General features: G+C 37.4%; 2 protein-coding genes across 2 annotated transcripts; both read right to left on the bottom strand.

The window, feature by feature from the left end:
• Nucleotides 1-2,449: 2,449 nt before the first annotated feature.
• Nucleotides 2,450-5,796, bottom strand: LOC133526216 (uncharacterized). The gene is made up of 3 exons (XM_061862743.1): nt 5,146-5,796; nt 3,532-3,752; nt 2,450-2,886 (listed from the first exon to the last, which is right to left on the bottom strand). Exons 1-3 carry the CDS (start codon nt 5,471-5,473, stop codon nt 2,734-2,736), a joined length of 702 nt encoding a protein of 233 aa, XP_061718727.1. The 5' UTR covers nt 5,474-5,796; the 3' UTR covers nt 2,450-2,733.
• A 17-nt stretch (nt 5,797-5,813) lies between these two features.
• LOC133526219 (uncharacterized) lies at nt 5,814-15,031 on the bottom strand. Its single transcript, XM_061862747.1, has 3 exons — nt 14,874-15,031; nt 11,376-11,581; nt 5,814-7,556 (listed from the first exon to the last, which is right to left on the bottom strand). Exons 1-3 carry the CDS (start codon nt 14,926-14,928, stop codon nt 7,419-7,421), a joined length of 399 nt encoding a protein of 132 aa, XP_061718731.1. The 5' UTR covers nt 14,929-15,031; the 3' UTR covers nt 5,814-7,418.
• Nucleotides 15,032-15,792: the final 761 nt, after the last annotated feature.

Raw genomic sequence — 15,792 nt, 5'->3', positions numbered from 1 at the left:
TTGGCTTCGGCTCCGCGCACGCCTCCCAAAGGTCCGGAACACCATTGTTCCGTGATGGGAAAGACATAATACCCTGCCCTACCTACCCTGCCTACGAAGCCGATGGTCCCGGGTTCAAATCCTGGTAAGGGCATTTATTCGTGTGATGAGAATGGATATTTGTTCCGGAGTCATGGGTGTTTTCTAGGTATTTAAGTATTTATAAATATTTATATATTATATATATCGTTGTCTAAGTACCCTCAACACAAGCCCTATTGAGCTTACTGTGGGACTTAGTCAATTTGTGTAATAATGTTCTATAATATTTATTATTATTTATAATAATAAATATTCTTTATTGTACACCACATGTTGAAAAGGAGAATACAAAGGGAACACAAATTACAATTAGATAACAACAGGCGGTCTTATCGCTAAAAAGCCATCTCTTCCAGACAACCTTTGGGTAGCAGGAAACAATAACTTACAACACTGAACGGGTAGTGCCAATATAAGATTACACCGATATTAGAACAGTATCACATATCACGCATAAAAATATTTCATAAATAAATTTAAAATTATTTAAATATTCGTGATTTTGAATAAATGCATTGATAGCTTGGCCAAGTCTCGTGTTCAAATCATATATTTACTTTAATATATAAATGTTGGGTACTTGGCCCGCTTAGCTAATTATGTAGCCTGAGCACCAGCACGTGTTGACAGTACAAATCTCGAACGAGAGAAGAGAGATAGACTTTAGTGGCCGACTAAAGTCTACCCCCTTATTCATAAACGTCTACTAAAGTTGCCAAGCCGCTAATAATCGTTTGTCCCTTTCCGACGTATTGGTATGATGGAAAGGCACAAACGATTATTAGCGGATTGTCAACTTTAGTAGACGTTTACGAATAAGGGGGTATATCTTCATAGGTACACATAACGTAGTCTCCATTTTTCTCCCTGGATATTGCATTATGGAGAAAACTTTTTATCTTATACCCTTTTATATATATTTCCGGGATCTCGGAAACGGCTCTAACGATTTTGCTGAAATTTGGTATATGGGGGTTTTTGGGGGTAAACAATCGATCTAGATTAGTCTTATGTTTGGGAAAACGCGTGTTTTCGAGTTTTCATGCGTTTTTCTTTCGACGCAGAATATGGTCGCTAATTTCGTGTTGCCGGCTACTGTCCGTCTGGTCCAGCGGGTTAAGACGCGGCCTGCTAAACGAGTAGTACGGGTTCGAATCTCGCCCGGTGAGTACTTTTGTTTTTTTTTATATGTTGAAGTTTATAATTATATAATTTTTTAATTTTTATTGTTTTAGACAAGTTTAATTTTGTAAAAAAATGTAGTTAAGATTATCACCTATACACCACCATATTACAATAAATAGTTATAAGATATAACCGAGCAAAGCTCGGTCGCCCAGGTACTGATTATTATAAGAGTTAGCAGCAGAATTCCATATACATTTTTAAAAGCTCCTACCTCTTAATAATAACAAAAAAAATTGAATCGAGGTATAGCTATGGTTAATATACATCAATATTCGTAAAAATATTTTTATTCTACTCGTCGACTATAATGGTTGAATTATGATTTCGTAGTCCAAACATATACGTGCGTACATATCATGTATGGGCTCGCAACTCGACTATAACATTTATAAGCAAACGCTGTAGTTAACTATAATGAAATTGACCAATCACGTGGCACCGCGGTCCAGTGGAAAAGACACCAACACGTGACTATTTCATGAGTAACATTCATACTTACCTAAGTTTCTTTATTACTATTGTATAAAATACTATTATAATGTTAAAGAGAGGAAAATGAGGACTACGTCTATATGGAGAAGCAGCCACGTGACTTAGTCCCTTTTAACAGGTAGAAAATTAGACACATGACAATTAGACAACAAGAAAAAGACGGAAAGTCCGAAGTCCGTTTTGCGTGCGAGATATTGTCGCGGCCCGGTCGTGCTAGGTCTACTGTTAGTTTTTTGATGATACAGGAGGCAAACAAGCAGACGGATCACCTGATGGTAAGCTATTACCGCCGCCCATGGATACCTGCTGTTTATAACTTTATAGCTGGGGGCAGGGTAACATGTCGCAATTCCGAAATATGTTTGCCCGATTTTTCATTTGCCGAATTTCCATTTAACCGAAAGCGTTTTTTTTTTAAACTGTTATATTTTCCAAACTTTTGAAAAAAGCATCCTGTAGACGCCATTGAGTTAGGTTAGGTTATATTGGTGACCCTTCTAAATACTCAACGGTTTTTAGAAAAAACGCGTTCGGACAAATGAACATTTCGGGGTTTTTTTTTTTTTTTTTTTTTTATACTACGTCGGTGGCAAACAAGCATACGGCCTGCCTGATGGTAAGCAGTCTCCGTAGCCTATGTACACCTGCAACTCCAGAGGAGTTACATGCGCGTTGCCGACCCTAACCCCACCCCCCTCGTTGAGCTCTGGCAACCTTACTCACCGGCAGGAACACAACACTATGAGTAGGGTCAAGTGTTATTTGGCTGCGGTTTTCTGTAAGGTGGAGGTACTTCCCCAGTTGGGCTCTGCTCTAGATCTGGAATGACATCTGCTGTGCTGTGCCCTACCACACAAGGCGAGATGACATTCACATTGCCTATACCTCTCTTAAAATTTTAATAATTGGCTTTTAAGTTTTCGGAGATGAGATAGGTAACCCTGGAGCAGAGATTTGAGTGTTTTGTTAAAGTCATTGGCAGACAAGCTTGAGTATCGTCATGAGAGACGAAGCGAGAGCAAGGGCGGTTATAGAGGTGACATCGTTGGACCCGTTGCAGAGGTCCTTGGTGCAGGAGCAGACCTCTTGTCTTCCGCCGTAGCCGGAGCGGTGGTAGCAGGCGCCCTGAAAGAAAGATAACAAGCTAAAAAAATCTTAAGGTTTTAGAATTAAAATTTCAGCCAAGGAAGAACATTATGTGTCTGTTTATAGCTGTCAGGACCCATGTGCAATCATCGAATCAGTTTTTATGACACTGTTCATTAAACAGCCACATCCGCATGCTTAGTGGGTGGTGACCCTGCCTACGAAGCTGATGGTCCCGGGTTCAAATCCTGGTAAGGGCATTTATACGTGTGATGAGCATGGATATTTGTTCCTGAGTCATGGGTGTTTTCTATATATTTAAGTATTTAATAATATTTATATATTATATATATATATATATATATATCGTTGTCTAAGTACCCTCAACACAAGCCTTATTGAGCTTACTGTAGGACTTAGTCAATTTGTGTAATAATGTCCTATAATATTTATAATTATTTATTATTATTATTAATACAGGCCACAACTTAACTTATAAGTAGACCCATTGTTTTTTTTTATGACACATCGTATGCGTCATAAGCTCTCTCTTCCTCCATACTACAACTTACCTCATGTCTAGTCTCAAGTGCGCATGGGATGCAACTCCTATCTGTGTTATATAATCTTGTGACACAGCTTATGCGTCATCTCACTCATCTCTCACAACATGCCATAACTTACCTTATATTTGGTCTCATCCCATCCGCAGCTCCTAATAACCCTGCTAGCCGGTAACTGGTCATTAACAGCCACATCCACATGTTGTATAATCTTACGACACAGCGTATGCGTCACGCCGCGGTCGTGCTCCGAACAGTTGCGCTTGAGGTTCTCTGGGAGGACGTTTTGGAGGCATTGGGAGTTGGTGGCGCTGTTGCATTCGTAACACATTATTGGGGAACCTGGAAATATTTAATAGGGAAGAATACTTAAATGTAAATATTTTTTCCTTTTATATTGTGGAGCGTACTACATTACAATCTATAAATTGTATATACAGATGTCAGATATTGGTTAAGGTTCTAAATCTTAAAGTGTAGATGTCGCTAGTGACGTTTTCACAGTTATATTCGCGGTGGATGACGGATGGTCAGCTAGCGCAATAGCTTATAATATATATATATATATATATATATAGCTTTTAAAAAGGAGTCTTTTCAATGAAAATTTCATGCAAAAATGTTTTTGAGATACCACCTTTTAGATTAATAGGGCAGAATTAAATAAATTTAAAAGCGCCTTCCGCGTTTAATAGCAAACCATCTTTAAAGAAAATATATTTCGTTTTGCACGCGCTATTGCTATAGTAAACACACCTATAATGGAACAGGCACCAGTAATGGAATGGTATAGACAAATCCTGTAAAACAAGTGTTTACCATCAGTTTTTAATCGCTGGCAACATTTTACCACAAACAAGAGCCAAAGAGATAATTAAGTTTAATTTTTCATTGATATTTGTTAGTCTGAAAATCAATGGCGCCATACATCCCACGACTGGAGCAAATAACCATAGTTTTAATTGGTTAATAATATTGAAACCAATTGTAGTAGCTTTCATTCAATACATTGAAAACATAAAGTTAGAAATTTTACAGATATCGTTGAAACATCAAAAATACTCCAATTTTTTTCTTAAATGTCCCATGATTGGTGCCATTAACATAGTCTAATTTACTCATTCCCAGCCATTTAACTAGATGATGTATGATTGACAGAGCAAAGCAAATATCTCCGTTTCAGTTTAGACAAAAACGATGTACATAATGTCTGGCTGCTTTACTCTACAGGTAGCATTTCTCAACCGAATCTCATGAAATTTTGTGAACAGGTTCGATAATTTATATGGACTTTTTTACCATATTTAGAAAATTTTCAAACGGACGGAGTCATGGGAGATCGACAGGTGTACAGCTCACAGAGCTACTAGAAGATATGATCGTGTATATTTGACAGATTGCAGCGTATGTTTTTCAATTAAATTGAGTTTAATTTTAATTAAGTTGCGGTCCTTTTTTCAATACGATGTTTAAGTGAACAGTTTTTTTTCTATTGAACCTTCTGGTCATTCGTGTCATCCACGATGACGCGCAGGTTTATCAAATCTAACCTTTAATAATATGACTTTACGAGTTAAGGCACGCGTCTTCGTGAATGACACGATCTATGAGTATCGTTAAATTTTGCTATTACACATTAAAATCCAGATTTCGAACTTGTATTCGATTAGTATAAAATATGAGTATAATAATTAAGATGTTTAATATTTAATACGTAATTAAACATTCCACTTACCATATTCAAATAATCCGCAAAACACCAGTAATCCAAAAGCGAAGTACCTCATTTTGGTAATTATCCAAAAATTAGGACTTAAAAAAGTCAGACACCAGACTAGTACTAACCTACTTATTATACTAAATCTAAGGCTCAGATGCGCAAGAGTCGACGGGGCAATGCGCGCGCATTGCGCTGTTCTCACACTGATGCACCGTGCGGCTCTCTTGTGTGACCAAAACAGCGCTATGCATGTATATAGCAATGTCCCGCTTGCACACCCATGATATGTATTCAATATGAAGACCGCCGCAAGGATGTCGCTCATTACGTACAGGAAAAACATTATTTAGTATTTTAGTCTGCTTGGGACCGAAAGATTTGGGCCTCCTTGATTGAATAATAGGCTAAAATAGAACAAACGGGTGCTCAAATGGGGCTAAGTGTGTTTGATAGATAAATTGGTAATAATTCTTAAATATAAGGGGGGCAAAGTGTCTATAAATAGATTTGTAAAATAAGCCTGCATAAGCAGATTAAATTTAGGCAGACGATACAAACATATTATGACAAACTACCGATCATATTATAGATATCTGCATATCAGTACGAAAATCAGAACGTTGTAGGCGATTGCTTTCGCTTGCATTTTATCAGAATAAGGGAGGAAATAAGAAACATTGATATGAAAAACTAATAAATATAATAGCAAAACACAAACACAACAAATAATCACAATAAACTTTACAGTGTTGGCGTTTAACAGAATGACAGTTACAGTGACATTATCATCAATTATCATCGTTTACCATCTATGTACAGCTCGCTAACTAACTTAACATGTAACTTACATAACGAACACATAGAATGAGAACATTGAGAACCATTCAAATAAATTACATAATCTATTAAACATCTAATATTACCAACAAGGCTAACGCGGCGGGATCTCTTGGTAACATTTTGAATACGTGTAACAGTGTCAATTATTTTAGCAACTATTAGTAACATTTTCAGCGTGGCTACTAAAAATTGCCGATTTTGATCATACAAAACGAACGAACGAACGAACACATAATCTATTTAAACATCTAATAATACCAACAAGGCTAACGCGGCGGGATCTCTTGGTAACATTTTGAAAACGTGTAACAGTGTCAATTATTTTAGAAACTTAGTAACATTTTCAGCGTGGCTACTAAAAATTGCCGATTTTGTTCATACAACTTTGAAAATTATACATGAAAACCTGATATGGGCCGAATTTTTAATCAGATGACTATAAATTTCGTTATATAGAGTTCCCTATTCTGTACAATATGAGCTTAATTTCACCGTATGTTCTACAAATAATTTTCCACTAACTTATGAAAGGTATTTTCGTAACTCAATGGAAGATTATTTATTAAAGCACCCTTATTTATACTATACTATTTTTACTGTTTTATTACTGTAGTATTGAACGCTAACCAAATTTTGGTGGTAACTACTGGGGAAAAAAATTCCCACCTTTTACCAGTGGTAACTACTGGGAAAAAAATCCCAGTAGTTACCACCAAACCAAGTTGGTGGTAACTAGTGGGATTTTTTTCCCAGTAGTTACCAGTGGTAAAAGGTGGGGAAAAAATCCCTTCCCTGGTAAACCCTGGTAACAACTTGGTGGTAACTAGTGGGAATAACCCCCCCAGAACGAGGAGCTCTTCAAACTAACCAAAACCAAATCTAACGAAAAACAAAAACGACACCAAAAAAAAACATGGGCCCATATAGGATTGCTAACAAAACACTACTTTGGACAATAGTTAACAGCTTTTGTGCGTAGGTAAAGGTAAAAAACGATTTTATCACACAGGTTTATGTAAAAGGCGTTACTCCTGTGTACTTTATTGTTTATGGGCTTTTTCCGATCAGAGAATAAGGCTTTATTGACCTTAACATCGGCTACATCCACAGAAGAGTCGTGAATCTAATGGCTAGCTGTGTATGACCTGAATATGCATAAACTTTTTAGTCGGCAACCTTCAAAACACTCATCAGTACCCCTAGTGTACATTTATTCGATAGCGTGACGTGACGTACGCGTTTGCGTTAAGTCTAATTTTGTATGGGATTTAGAAACAGCGCGCCAAGCGAGACGTTTTGGAAACTGAAAATCCCATACAAAATGAGACTTAACGCAAACGCATACGTCACGTCTCGCTATCGAATAAATTTACTAGTACAGAGCAATTTTAAACGACTAGACTACCTATCGAGCATTGCCCTACTCTAATCGAACCTTCTAGACGTTTCTAGAACCTGAAGACTGCGGCGATGAGCAGCATGAGCAGTGTGGCGGCTACGGGTGCTGTGGCCGAGTTGCAGCCGTCTTCTAGGCAGGAGCACACTTCTTGGCGACCGCCGAAGCCTGAGCGCTGGTAGCAACGTCCCTGTTGAAAAAATATACGTTATAATTACTTTTTTTAAGCTTCTTGCCCTAGCTGAAGAATACAAGGAATGTAGCCAAGGTTATAGTTAATGACACTCGAAAAGTATAATTTAAATAGGTATGGAGATGATATTTGTCATTCCGGTGTATTGACGTTAACGCACTAACAATAGGGAATATTACGCGAAACTCTGCGTAGGGGGCGCCACTACCACAATCATCCACAATCTGAGGGTCTACCGCGAAACAAGAAAATCGACATTTCGTTACCTAATCTCTCTATCACTCTTGGATAAACTGATCGGATGGGATCTGTAAACAAACCGCCTTGATGCATCGATGTCACATTTTATTATCTATGAAAACTTGACAAAATACAGTTTAAGGCACAGTATGTATAAGTTACTCTATGGTTTAAGATACGTGCTAGTGCTGCACTCTGGCGGCAGAACATTGCAGTACTTAATACCTACTTTCTATTACCACCTGGATTTGTTGGCTTGGCTTCGATGTGAAGTTTATGATTATAATTTTTTAATATTAACTTTTATAAATGGCAGGAATGCAATTTCGGTCTAATAAAAGTAATAATATACCAGGCTGTGGCTTAACATTTTACAGGTCTAGAAACCGTACACGGTGGGAAGAAGAACTTCGAACCGTATGTAATTCTATTTTAAGTTCAAATTCCTTCAATTTTATATCTCGAGTTATAAACTTATTCCCGCCGTGTACTGAAATATCAAAGAGTATTATTCGTGACACCCTACAAAAACTGCCGGTACATATGTCCTTCATACTAAATTATGAGAACGATATGTCACCAAAAAAGATAAATGTCGAATACCACAATCATAGTGAAGTTGTATTTGTAACCAATTTTCATACATCTCGACCTTACCGTCTCAATCGAAACTGTCCATTGACGATTTCCACGAAAAACTGCCCACACATTGAAAACAGCAGTAACAAAATTTCCCCATTTCTTTTACTTTGATCCCTATATGTACTGGGATAGAGTCTATGTTACATCTACATGTTTTCAGCTTTTACGTCGTTGTTATTACGTGGTACAGTTTGTTAATTGTTTGGACAGCGTAGACATAGTGCTCGTTTACATCGATCCACTTCGGCGAAGGCGGTTTCGGATATTTACTCGTCTAGTTGAAACCCGGGTCAATGAAATGTTACGAAGAAAGATTTTTTTTTCCGGTAGCGATGGGGATATGTCCGAGTCATAATCACAACTTTTTGACGACCGGTTTGGCCTAGTGGGTAGTGACCCTGCCTACGAAGCTGATGGTCTCGGGTTCAAATCCTGGTGCATTTATTCGTGTGATGAGCATGGATATTTGTTCCCGAGTCATGGATGTTTTCTATGTATTTAAGTATCTATAATTTTATATTATATATATCGTTGTCTAGGTACCTACAACACAAGCCTTATTGAGTTTACTGTGGGACTTAGTCAATTTGTGTAATAATGTCCTATAAAAAAAAACTTGACATAAAACCGATAAAGCGCTGGTGTCTAAGCGGTAAAGGGCGCACTCTTTTGCAAAACTAAGCGTGCATAAATATATGACATGCTGAAATTCTAGCTGCTGCCTACAAGTCTATAAAAAGGCCTTCCATTCCTTCTTTATTTGCTAAATCAAAATTTAATTTTCCATGAATACAGAATACAGAATTTATTTTTATTGGATTTTTTTTTTTTTTTTTATTGGTACGTCTTACAAGTCAAAATAAAATACAATTTTACAATTAATAATTATAGATTCAATGAAACAAATCAGGAATAGAAAAATAATAATATTTCGTTTCACGATGTTGGGTCAATGATCTTTGGTTAAGGTTATACACATGAAGTCATCAATTGAGTAGCATGCGTGTTGAATAAGTAATAATTTAAGATTTTTTTTAAAAATTGAGTCAGTTTTCGAGTCCTTTAATGTAGATGGGAGTGAATTGTATAATTTTGGTCCGATTACACTCAGGAAATCATGGAAAGTTTAACCAGAAAATTCATTTTCAAAATGTCTCCCAATCAAAATGCGAGGTCTAATACAGCATAAAACGGGAGTAAAATCAATACCGATGGAGAAGCGAGATTATCGTCCACGCCGTTAATAAACTTAAGATTTATGATCCATTGAATCTCCTGGATCAGCACTTTTAAAAGTAATATCCCAGCCCTTGAGAGAAAGGAGTTAAATTAAATATTATATTAACTCTATTTTGAGCTCCATCATTTAACGTACGGGTGTATTTTATTTCGAAAATAAATTCAAGGCTTGCAGTGACACATCTATCACACATCACATGTATCTACACAATAAATGAATTTAAACGTATGTTGTGACTCAAATGTAGAGTACATCAATGTATCTTTTTCAGGGGTTGCGTCGGTCTAAACTAGTGCTTGTTCGATATTTTCACTCCTTAGCAACAATATTGGTGGATATCGTGCCGAAACTAAACTCGATTTAGAACGAGAATGCAGGTCAAGATTAGTCGTATTTGGGCTCTCTTGGATTTTAGAATGATCTCTTAGTACTTTGAACTGATTTACTGACCTTACAACCACAGAATCTCAGCCATAATCGGTAGCCCGACTGACTGTCAGGCAGTATGTTCTTAACATATTCTCCATGATATTCAAAATCTGGCTCGTAGTAAATTTCGAACCCTTCTGTACAAATCTTGTAGTGCTTTCACCCCAGTCACACCCATGTTTAAGATTATCTATCGTTGGTGGTTTATACCAAAGGAGTGGCGCATTTACAGTCTTGGCCGCCCCAGGCTCTGTAGTAAGTTCCAGTGGCCCTTTTCCCAACATCCATCATATCGTCTGCTGTCCTTAATATCTGGCCATCCTTAATATCAGTAGGGCTAAGATGGTCGGTTCTTTATCAGTTGTCACCATGTCTGTCACTTTCTAACAAGTATGTAAGCGCGAAAGTGAGGGCCATAGTGACAGGTGATAAAAATGGAACCATGCTGCCACCGTAGGCCGCCTTAGGACTGGGCCTACTGGGTCTTAGGGCAAATCCGCCACTGGTGTCCCCTGAATTCAACAGGCAGCTATCATCCTGTGTACCCTTCAAGAGGTTTTTAGGGGCCCCGGACTTACCGTCCATTTATAAGCGTTGTACTACCTGTAACTTGTAGTTACTCTCATCCTAGTTACAAACGCATCATAATCCTTAATCGATGTTTTGTTATCCATCCTTTTTTTTTTATACCACGACGGTGGCAAACAAGCATACGGCCCGCCTGATGGTAAGCAGTCACCGCAGTCTATGGACTCCAGCAACTCCAGAGGTTTTACATTCGCGTTGCCGACCCTTTAAAAACCTGTACACTCCTTTTTTGATGAATTCCATACTGTAGACCCTCGGAAAAACCTCGGAAGGGAGCTCATTCCACAGCCGGAGCGTCCGCGGGAGGAAATTCCTCTTGAACCGCACAGTACGCGACCATTTAGGTTCTAAGATGTGAGGATGAACACCCTGTGGCCGTTGGAATCATGTCAAACAATTCCTCAGAGCACAGCCCATTGTACAAGCTGTAGAACACACACAAGGAGGCAAAGTCTCTCCTTAGACTTAAAGGTTCAATACCGCTTGTGAGTTTGGGATCGTCAGCGATTCGTACAGCGCGCCTTTGGACTGAGTCGAAGGGTCCAAGCTGGCATGCAGGTGCTCCTGCCCAAAGGTGACAGCAATACTCCTAATATCCTGTAAATTTAATGGCATCCTAGGACAGTGGCCACTGTTTTCTTTAAAGACCGTCTACTAATCAACATAATTGTACTGACCTTGTAGTTGCTCTCGTCCCAGCCGCACCCTCGGATGACCCTGCTGTCCGGTGGCATGCCGTTCATCTCGAACTCTACGGTCTGCGAGATCTTCCTGCACATGGTGTCCTTGGAGCCGCACTCCTTGCGAAGAGAGTCGGGCAGCTTGTCCATGAGGCAGCGGGAGTCATTGTGGCTGTTGCATTGGTAGCACACGATGGCTGAACCTGGAAAATAATGTAGGTTGTAGACAGGCAAGTGAAGAAATTAATAAGAAAATCACCCGAAAAATTGGGAAGGACAAAGCGCGCTGGTTTGATGCACCGCCAATGAACCCTGCTGCTGACACTGACTTACAGGCCAATAGGGTTGTTTCCATCTACAAATCTTAGGACAGAATTGTATCCCAATAAATTCTTTTGGATTATAAGAACATGTTAAACTACTTTTAGGGGACCTGTAATGTAATGACCATATTTTTGTAAATATTGAATTTAAAATAGCTTTTGGCACACGTCACGTGACCAAACTCGAAACGTCATTGAAGATTCTGATGACGTCACAACTCTCGGATTGACACTGTTGACAGTTAGGCGATAAACAACAAATAACAAATGTCAGTTGATAGTTCGTATCTTCTACGTGTGTATGTAGTTATGTGTCAAACCGTAAACTGTGACGTCATCACACCATTTTCAAAGAGCGTTTTGAGCGTGAAAGCATCTGTCAAAATATATTTTGTTAATTTAACATATTTAAAGCCGATTTAAGTATAAAAGTTGAATTTTAGGGCAACTTTTAGTTAATATAGAATGTACTACAAGCGTTTCAAAAAATTGGAAACAACCCTATTCGAACGTACACTGATGCCTCCTACTTGTCTGTATAATTAAATAATATGACTCAAATATCATACTAATGTCAGTGTATGCTCGAATTGGCCTGAGAGCTTCGTAATGCCGTAAATATTGAATTTGTGACCTTTTCAAGAAAATAGCTTTTACTGCTTCAGCTAAAAGAAGTACCGAAGTTATGTAAACGTTAGAATACCAAGCCAGAAGAAAATGGACTTTAATTTCTAGGCTTTAAGTTTGTAATCGTATATCAAATAGCAGTTTACTTTGATATTGTCCAATATTAATGAAAAACGTCACATTTATTGCGTTCTTAATGGTTCCAATTTCACAAAATATGCGGAAGATTCAATATTATACGATACGCACTTGTCGAATATACGTCATCTTCTATTCTTTTATGGCATTATATTAGGTCGCCGAAGTGTTCTACTCAAAGTTAAAAGGCAGTAACTCTGCATGCATCCCATACATAGTTATCACATTTTAACCAGATACTAGTTTTTTTTGGAGTACTGACGGTATAATAATAATTCAGCCTATATACGTCCCACTGCTGGGCAACAGGCCTCCTGTCATGCGCGAGAGTGACGATATACTTATGTATATCGTATTATATCATAAGGATGAAGATTGTAAGAAATTTTGTTTTTTTGCCATTTAACATTTCCCATTTATTGTCATTTAATTAAACTGTTAGCCGGATTTCTTCGGCAACTTAACTGACAGCGGAAGGTTCCAATATAAATATATTATATACATATATGTATACAAAGTACGACGACCGGTTTGTAGTGATCTAGTGGGTAGTGACGCTGCCTACGAAGCTGATGGTCCCGGGTTCAAATCCTAAGGGCATATATTCGTGTGATGAGCATGGATATTTGTTCCTGAGTCCTGTATCCTGAGTCATGGGTGTTTTCTATGTATTTAAGTATTTATATATTATATATATCGTTGTCTAAGTACCCTCAACACAAGCCTTATTGAGCTTACTGTGGGACTTAGTCAATTTGTGTAATAATGTCGTATAATATTTTTACAGTACATATGGGGCTACTTTATAGCACTAGTGCGAGAAGTAGCATATTATGTTACTGTGTTACATTTATAGGGCCATATGTACTGTAAAACGTTGTACGATACATGTGCGAATAGGTAATTCGCAACTCGTGTCGATTTAAAACACTCCCTTCGGTCGTGTTTTAATTTATCGCCACTCGTTTCGAATTTCCTATTTTTCGCACTTGTATCGTAATGTACTAATTTATACTCAGTATGAACTCCTATAATGTTTTCACAATATAACTTGAAAAATGTTTCGGCACTGTTTATCTTCTCCCTAGTCCATTTATTGTATCTTTTGATGTAATTAATGACTGTTATTTGCCATAATAAAAAATAAAATAAAAATAAAAAATATATATTGCATACTTACAACTATCTTGTGATAGTGAACGAAATGGTTGCCTATAATAGTTACCTACGATAAGGAGATAATCAAGTAATGAAAGAGGCGTGCCACAGAAATAACTACACATCAACGGGCAATGAACATAAGTAAATAAATGCTTCGCAACCAACTGTTTATGTTTAGTCTATTTTGAGATTCGCACGCTTATAAAATTTAGTTCTGGTTGTCCTGACCCACATGTTTTAATAGGTTTACTGAGTTTTTGATATTGGGAGTTGATACAGGTGTTTATTTAGTCACCTGCAATAATTGACGGGCTGAATATGTAGGTCATACTGAGCAACTTTCACTATGTGACCAATACCGAAATCTCGAAAAAAAATTACTCTCCCATAGAAAATGTCAAGGTCAGGGAGCCAAAATGTATGAAACAAACAAATTTTATTTCGCGATTCGAGGGTTTCAAGGCAAGGTTAAACAAACTTTGCCTCCGAGTGAAATAAAAAATTGTTCACCACACCAAAGCGAGGAAAACTAACTGTGAAATACCAAAAAATAAACCAATTCAAATCCAAATGAACGTAATATAAAATGTATCATTCAAAATCATTTTTTTAAAGTCAATTCCATCAGCTAACATAAGGAAACAACTCAAAATTTGCATCTGATTAGGTAGTTTGCCCCACATGTGGATAAAATGCAACTTTCTCATTTGTTTTTGAACAATCAAGAGGGCCATCACCTATTTGACACGATTTTATTATTTGTAGAGCCGTTAATGAGCTTTATGTAGTAGCTTCGTTTGACAAGATGTAATAATAAATAGTTAGCAACTGTAGTGTACTGTATGTAGCCATTCGTAATTACAGGCAGCAGATAAAGTAGCTGTTCTTGCATATTGAATATTGGAATATTTGGAATTCAGAGGTACGCCTAGATATTCTGGGTTAGACACAACTTTGAACGTATCACGATTCATTATTTCCCTGCTTAGAAAAACGCCATTTAACAAACGAAAACTATTTAATTTAATAAATTGTATGTACCATTTGAACGTACGTAATATTTGAAATAAGCACAAGCCATTAAAATAATAACAATAAGAATAGGCGGGAAAATTGAAATGTTGGGGATACGCGGCTACTTTTCAACTGAATTATTATTTCCATCCCAAACGAAGGGTAGCAAAGTACCAACATCTCAACGCAAATTACCAAATGAAGTCACTTAACTAATTTAAATTCAACAAACCTTGATGTAGCAAACTGCACAATACCGCCAAAAGGCACAGCGTTAGAGCCGCCATTTTGAAAAAAAGCAGATAGTTCCAGTTCGCTCCAGTGGCGTGTCCAACGAGCGGTGCGCGAGGTGCGACTGCGGGCTGTGTGGTATAAACCACCGCGTAGAGGTTATATCCATGTCCTAAATAAGGTGGTTATTCAATTGGAGTAATTCTACACAAATTGACGGTAACACGTGAACACGGATTTGTGGGTAATCGTTTTTGAATTCCTACAATAGTTAAGGTGTGTCCATCAGTCAGTCCTTGCTTTTATTACATTTCAATGACGTTACATGTGTCGAGTGCATGGTGCTTTACTCACGAACTTTGCGGGAAGGTTATAAGAGAGATAATCATAAAACTGTAATAATACATTATCCTTAAGGGTCGAATAGTATCAGACTATCTATTTTTCCAAACGATAATTATGTGTGAAGATAGATATATAGATGTAAATGATTATAGGTATTTGTTTTTGTTTATTGTGCTCAATGATTTATTTCAAAGAAAGACTTTATATGACAAATAAATAATTAGAAATACCTATTAAATACCAAAATCTAGTCAAGTCTAGTAAGAAGTGGTACTTAGACCTAGTATAAATGACGGAACTAGCATTTAGGTTAAACTAACCACCTATTTTAGCATACGTTAACTGACTGTGCGTCACCTCGTGTTAACTAGTAAAAGACCTTATCTGTTTGTGACTGCTCTCATTTCAAATCGTGTTAATTTTTATTTCATTTCAAAATTATGTAGTTTCTGAAAAAAAAAACAGTTATTTGTACAACAAAATAGCAAAGATTGATATTTCTTCAAGTGCTTATTTTGAGTCCCGTGCAAGAGAAATTAAGATTCTATAATGTATAATGTACCAACGTAGAACGG

This window comes from Cydia pomonella, chromosome 16, assembly GCF_033807575.1.
Source record: "Cydia pomonella isolate Wapato2018A chromosome 16, ilCydPomo1, whole genome shotgun sequence".
NCBI lineage: Eukaryota > Metazoa > Arthropoda > Insecta > Lepidoptera > Tortricidae > Cydia > Cydia pomonella.
The sequence above is the reverse complement of the archived record's forward strand: the minus strand, read 5'-3'. Positions and strand labels throughout refer to the sequence as shown.

Bases quoted from the DNA above. Each gene is read 5' to 3' on its own strand.
- LOC133526216 (XM_061862743.1), bottom strand. From the start codon at position 5,473: ATGTTTTTCCTGTACGTAATGAGCGACATCCTTGCGGCGGTCTTCATA. The intron at 3,753-5,145 runs GTAAGTGGAATG...AAATATTTCCAG, and splicing joins TTGCGGATTATTTGAATATG to GTTCCCCAATAATGTGTTAC. The intron at 2,887-3,531 runs GTAAGTTATGGC...TCTTTCTTTCAG, and splicing joins GGGATGAGACCAAATATAAG to GGCGCCTGCTACCACCGCTC.
- LOC133526219 (XM_061862747.1), bottom strand. From the start codon at position 14,928: ATGGCGGCTCTAACGCTGTGCCTTTTGGCGGTATTGTGCAGTTTGCTA. The intron at 11,582-14,873 runs GTTTGTTGAATT...ATTATTTTCCAG, and splicing joins GTGCAGTTTGCTACATCAAG to GTTCAGCCATCGTGTGCTAC. The intron at 7,557-11,375 runs GTCAGTACAATT...TTTTTTCAACAG, and splicing joins GGGACGAGAGCAACTACAAG to GGACGTTGCTACCAGCGCTC.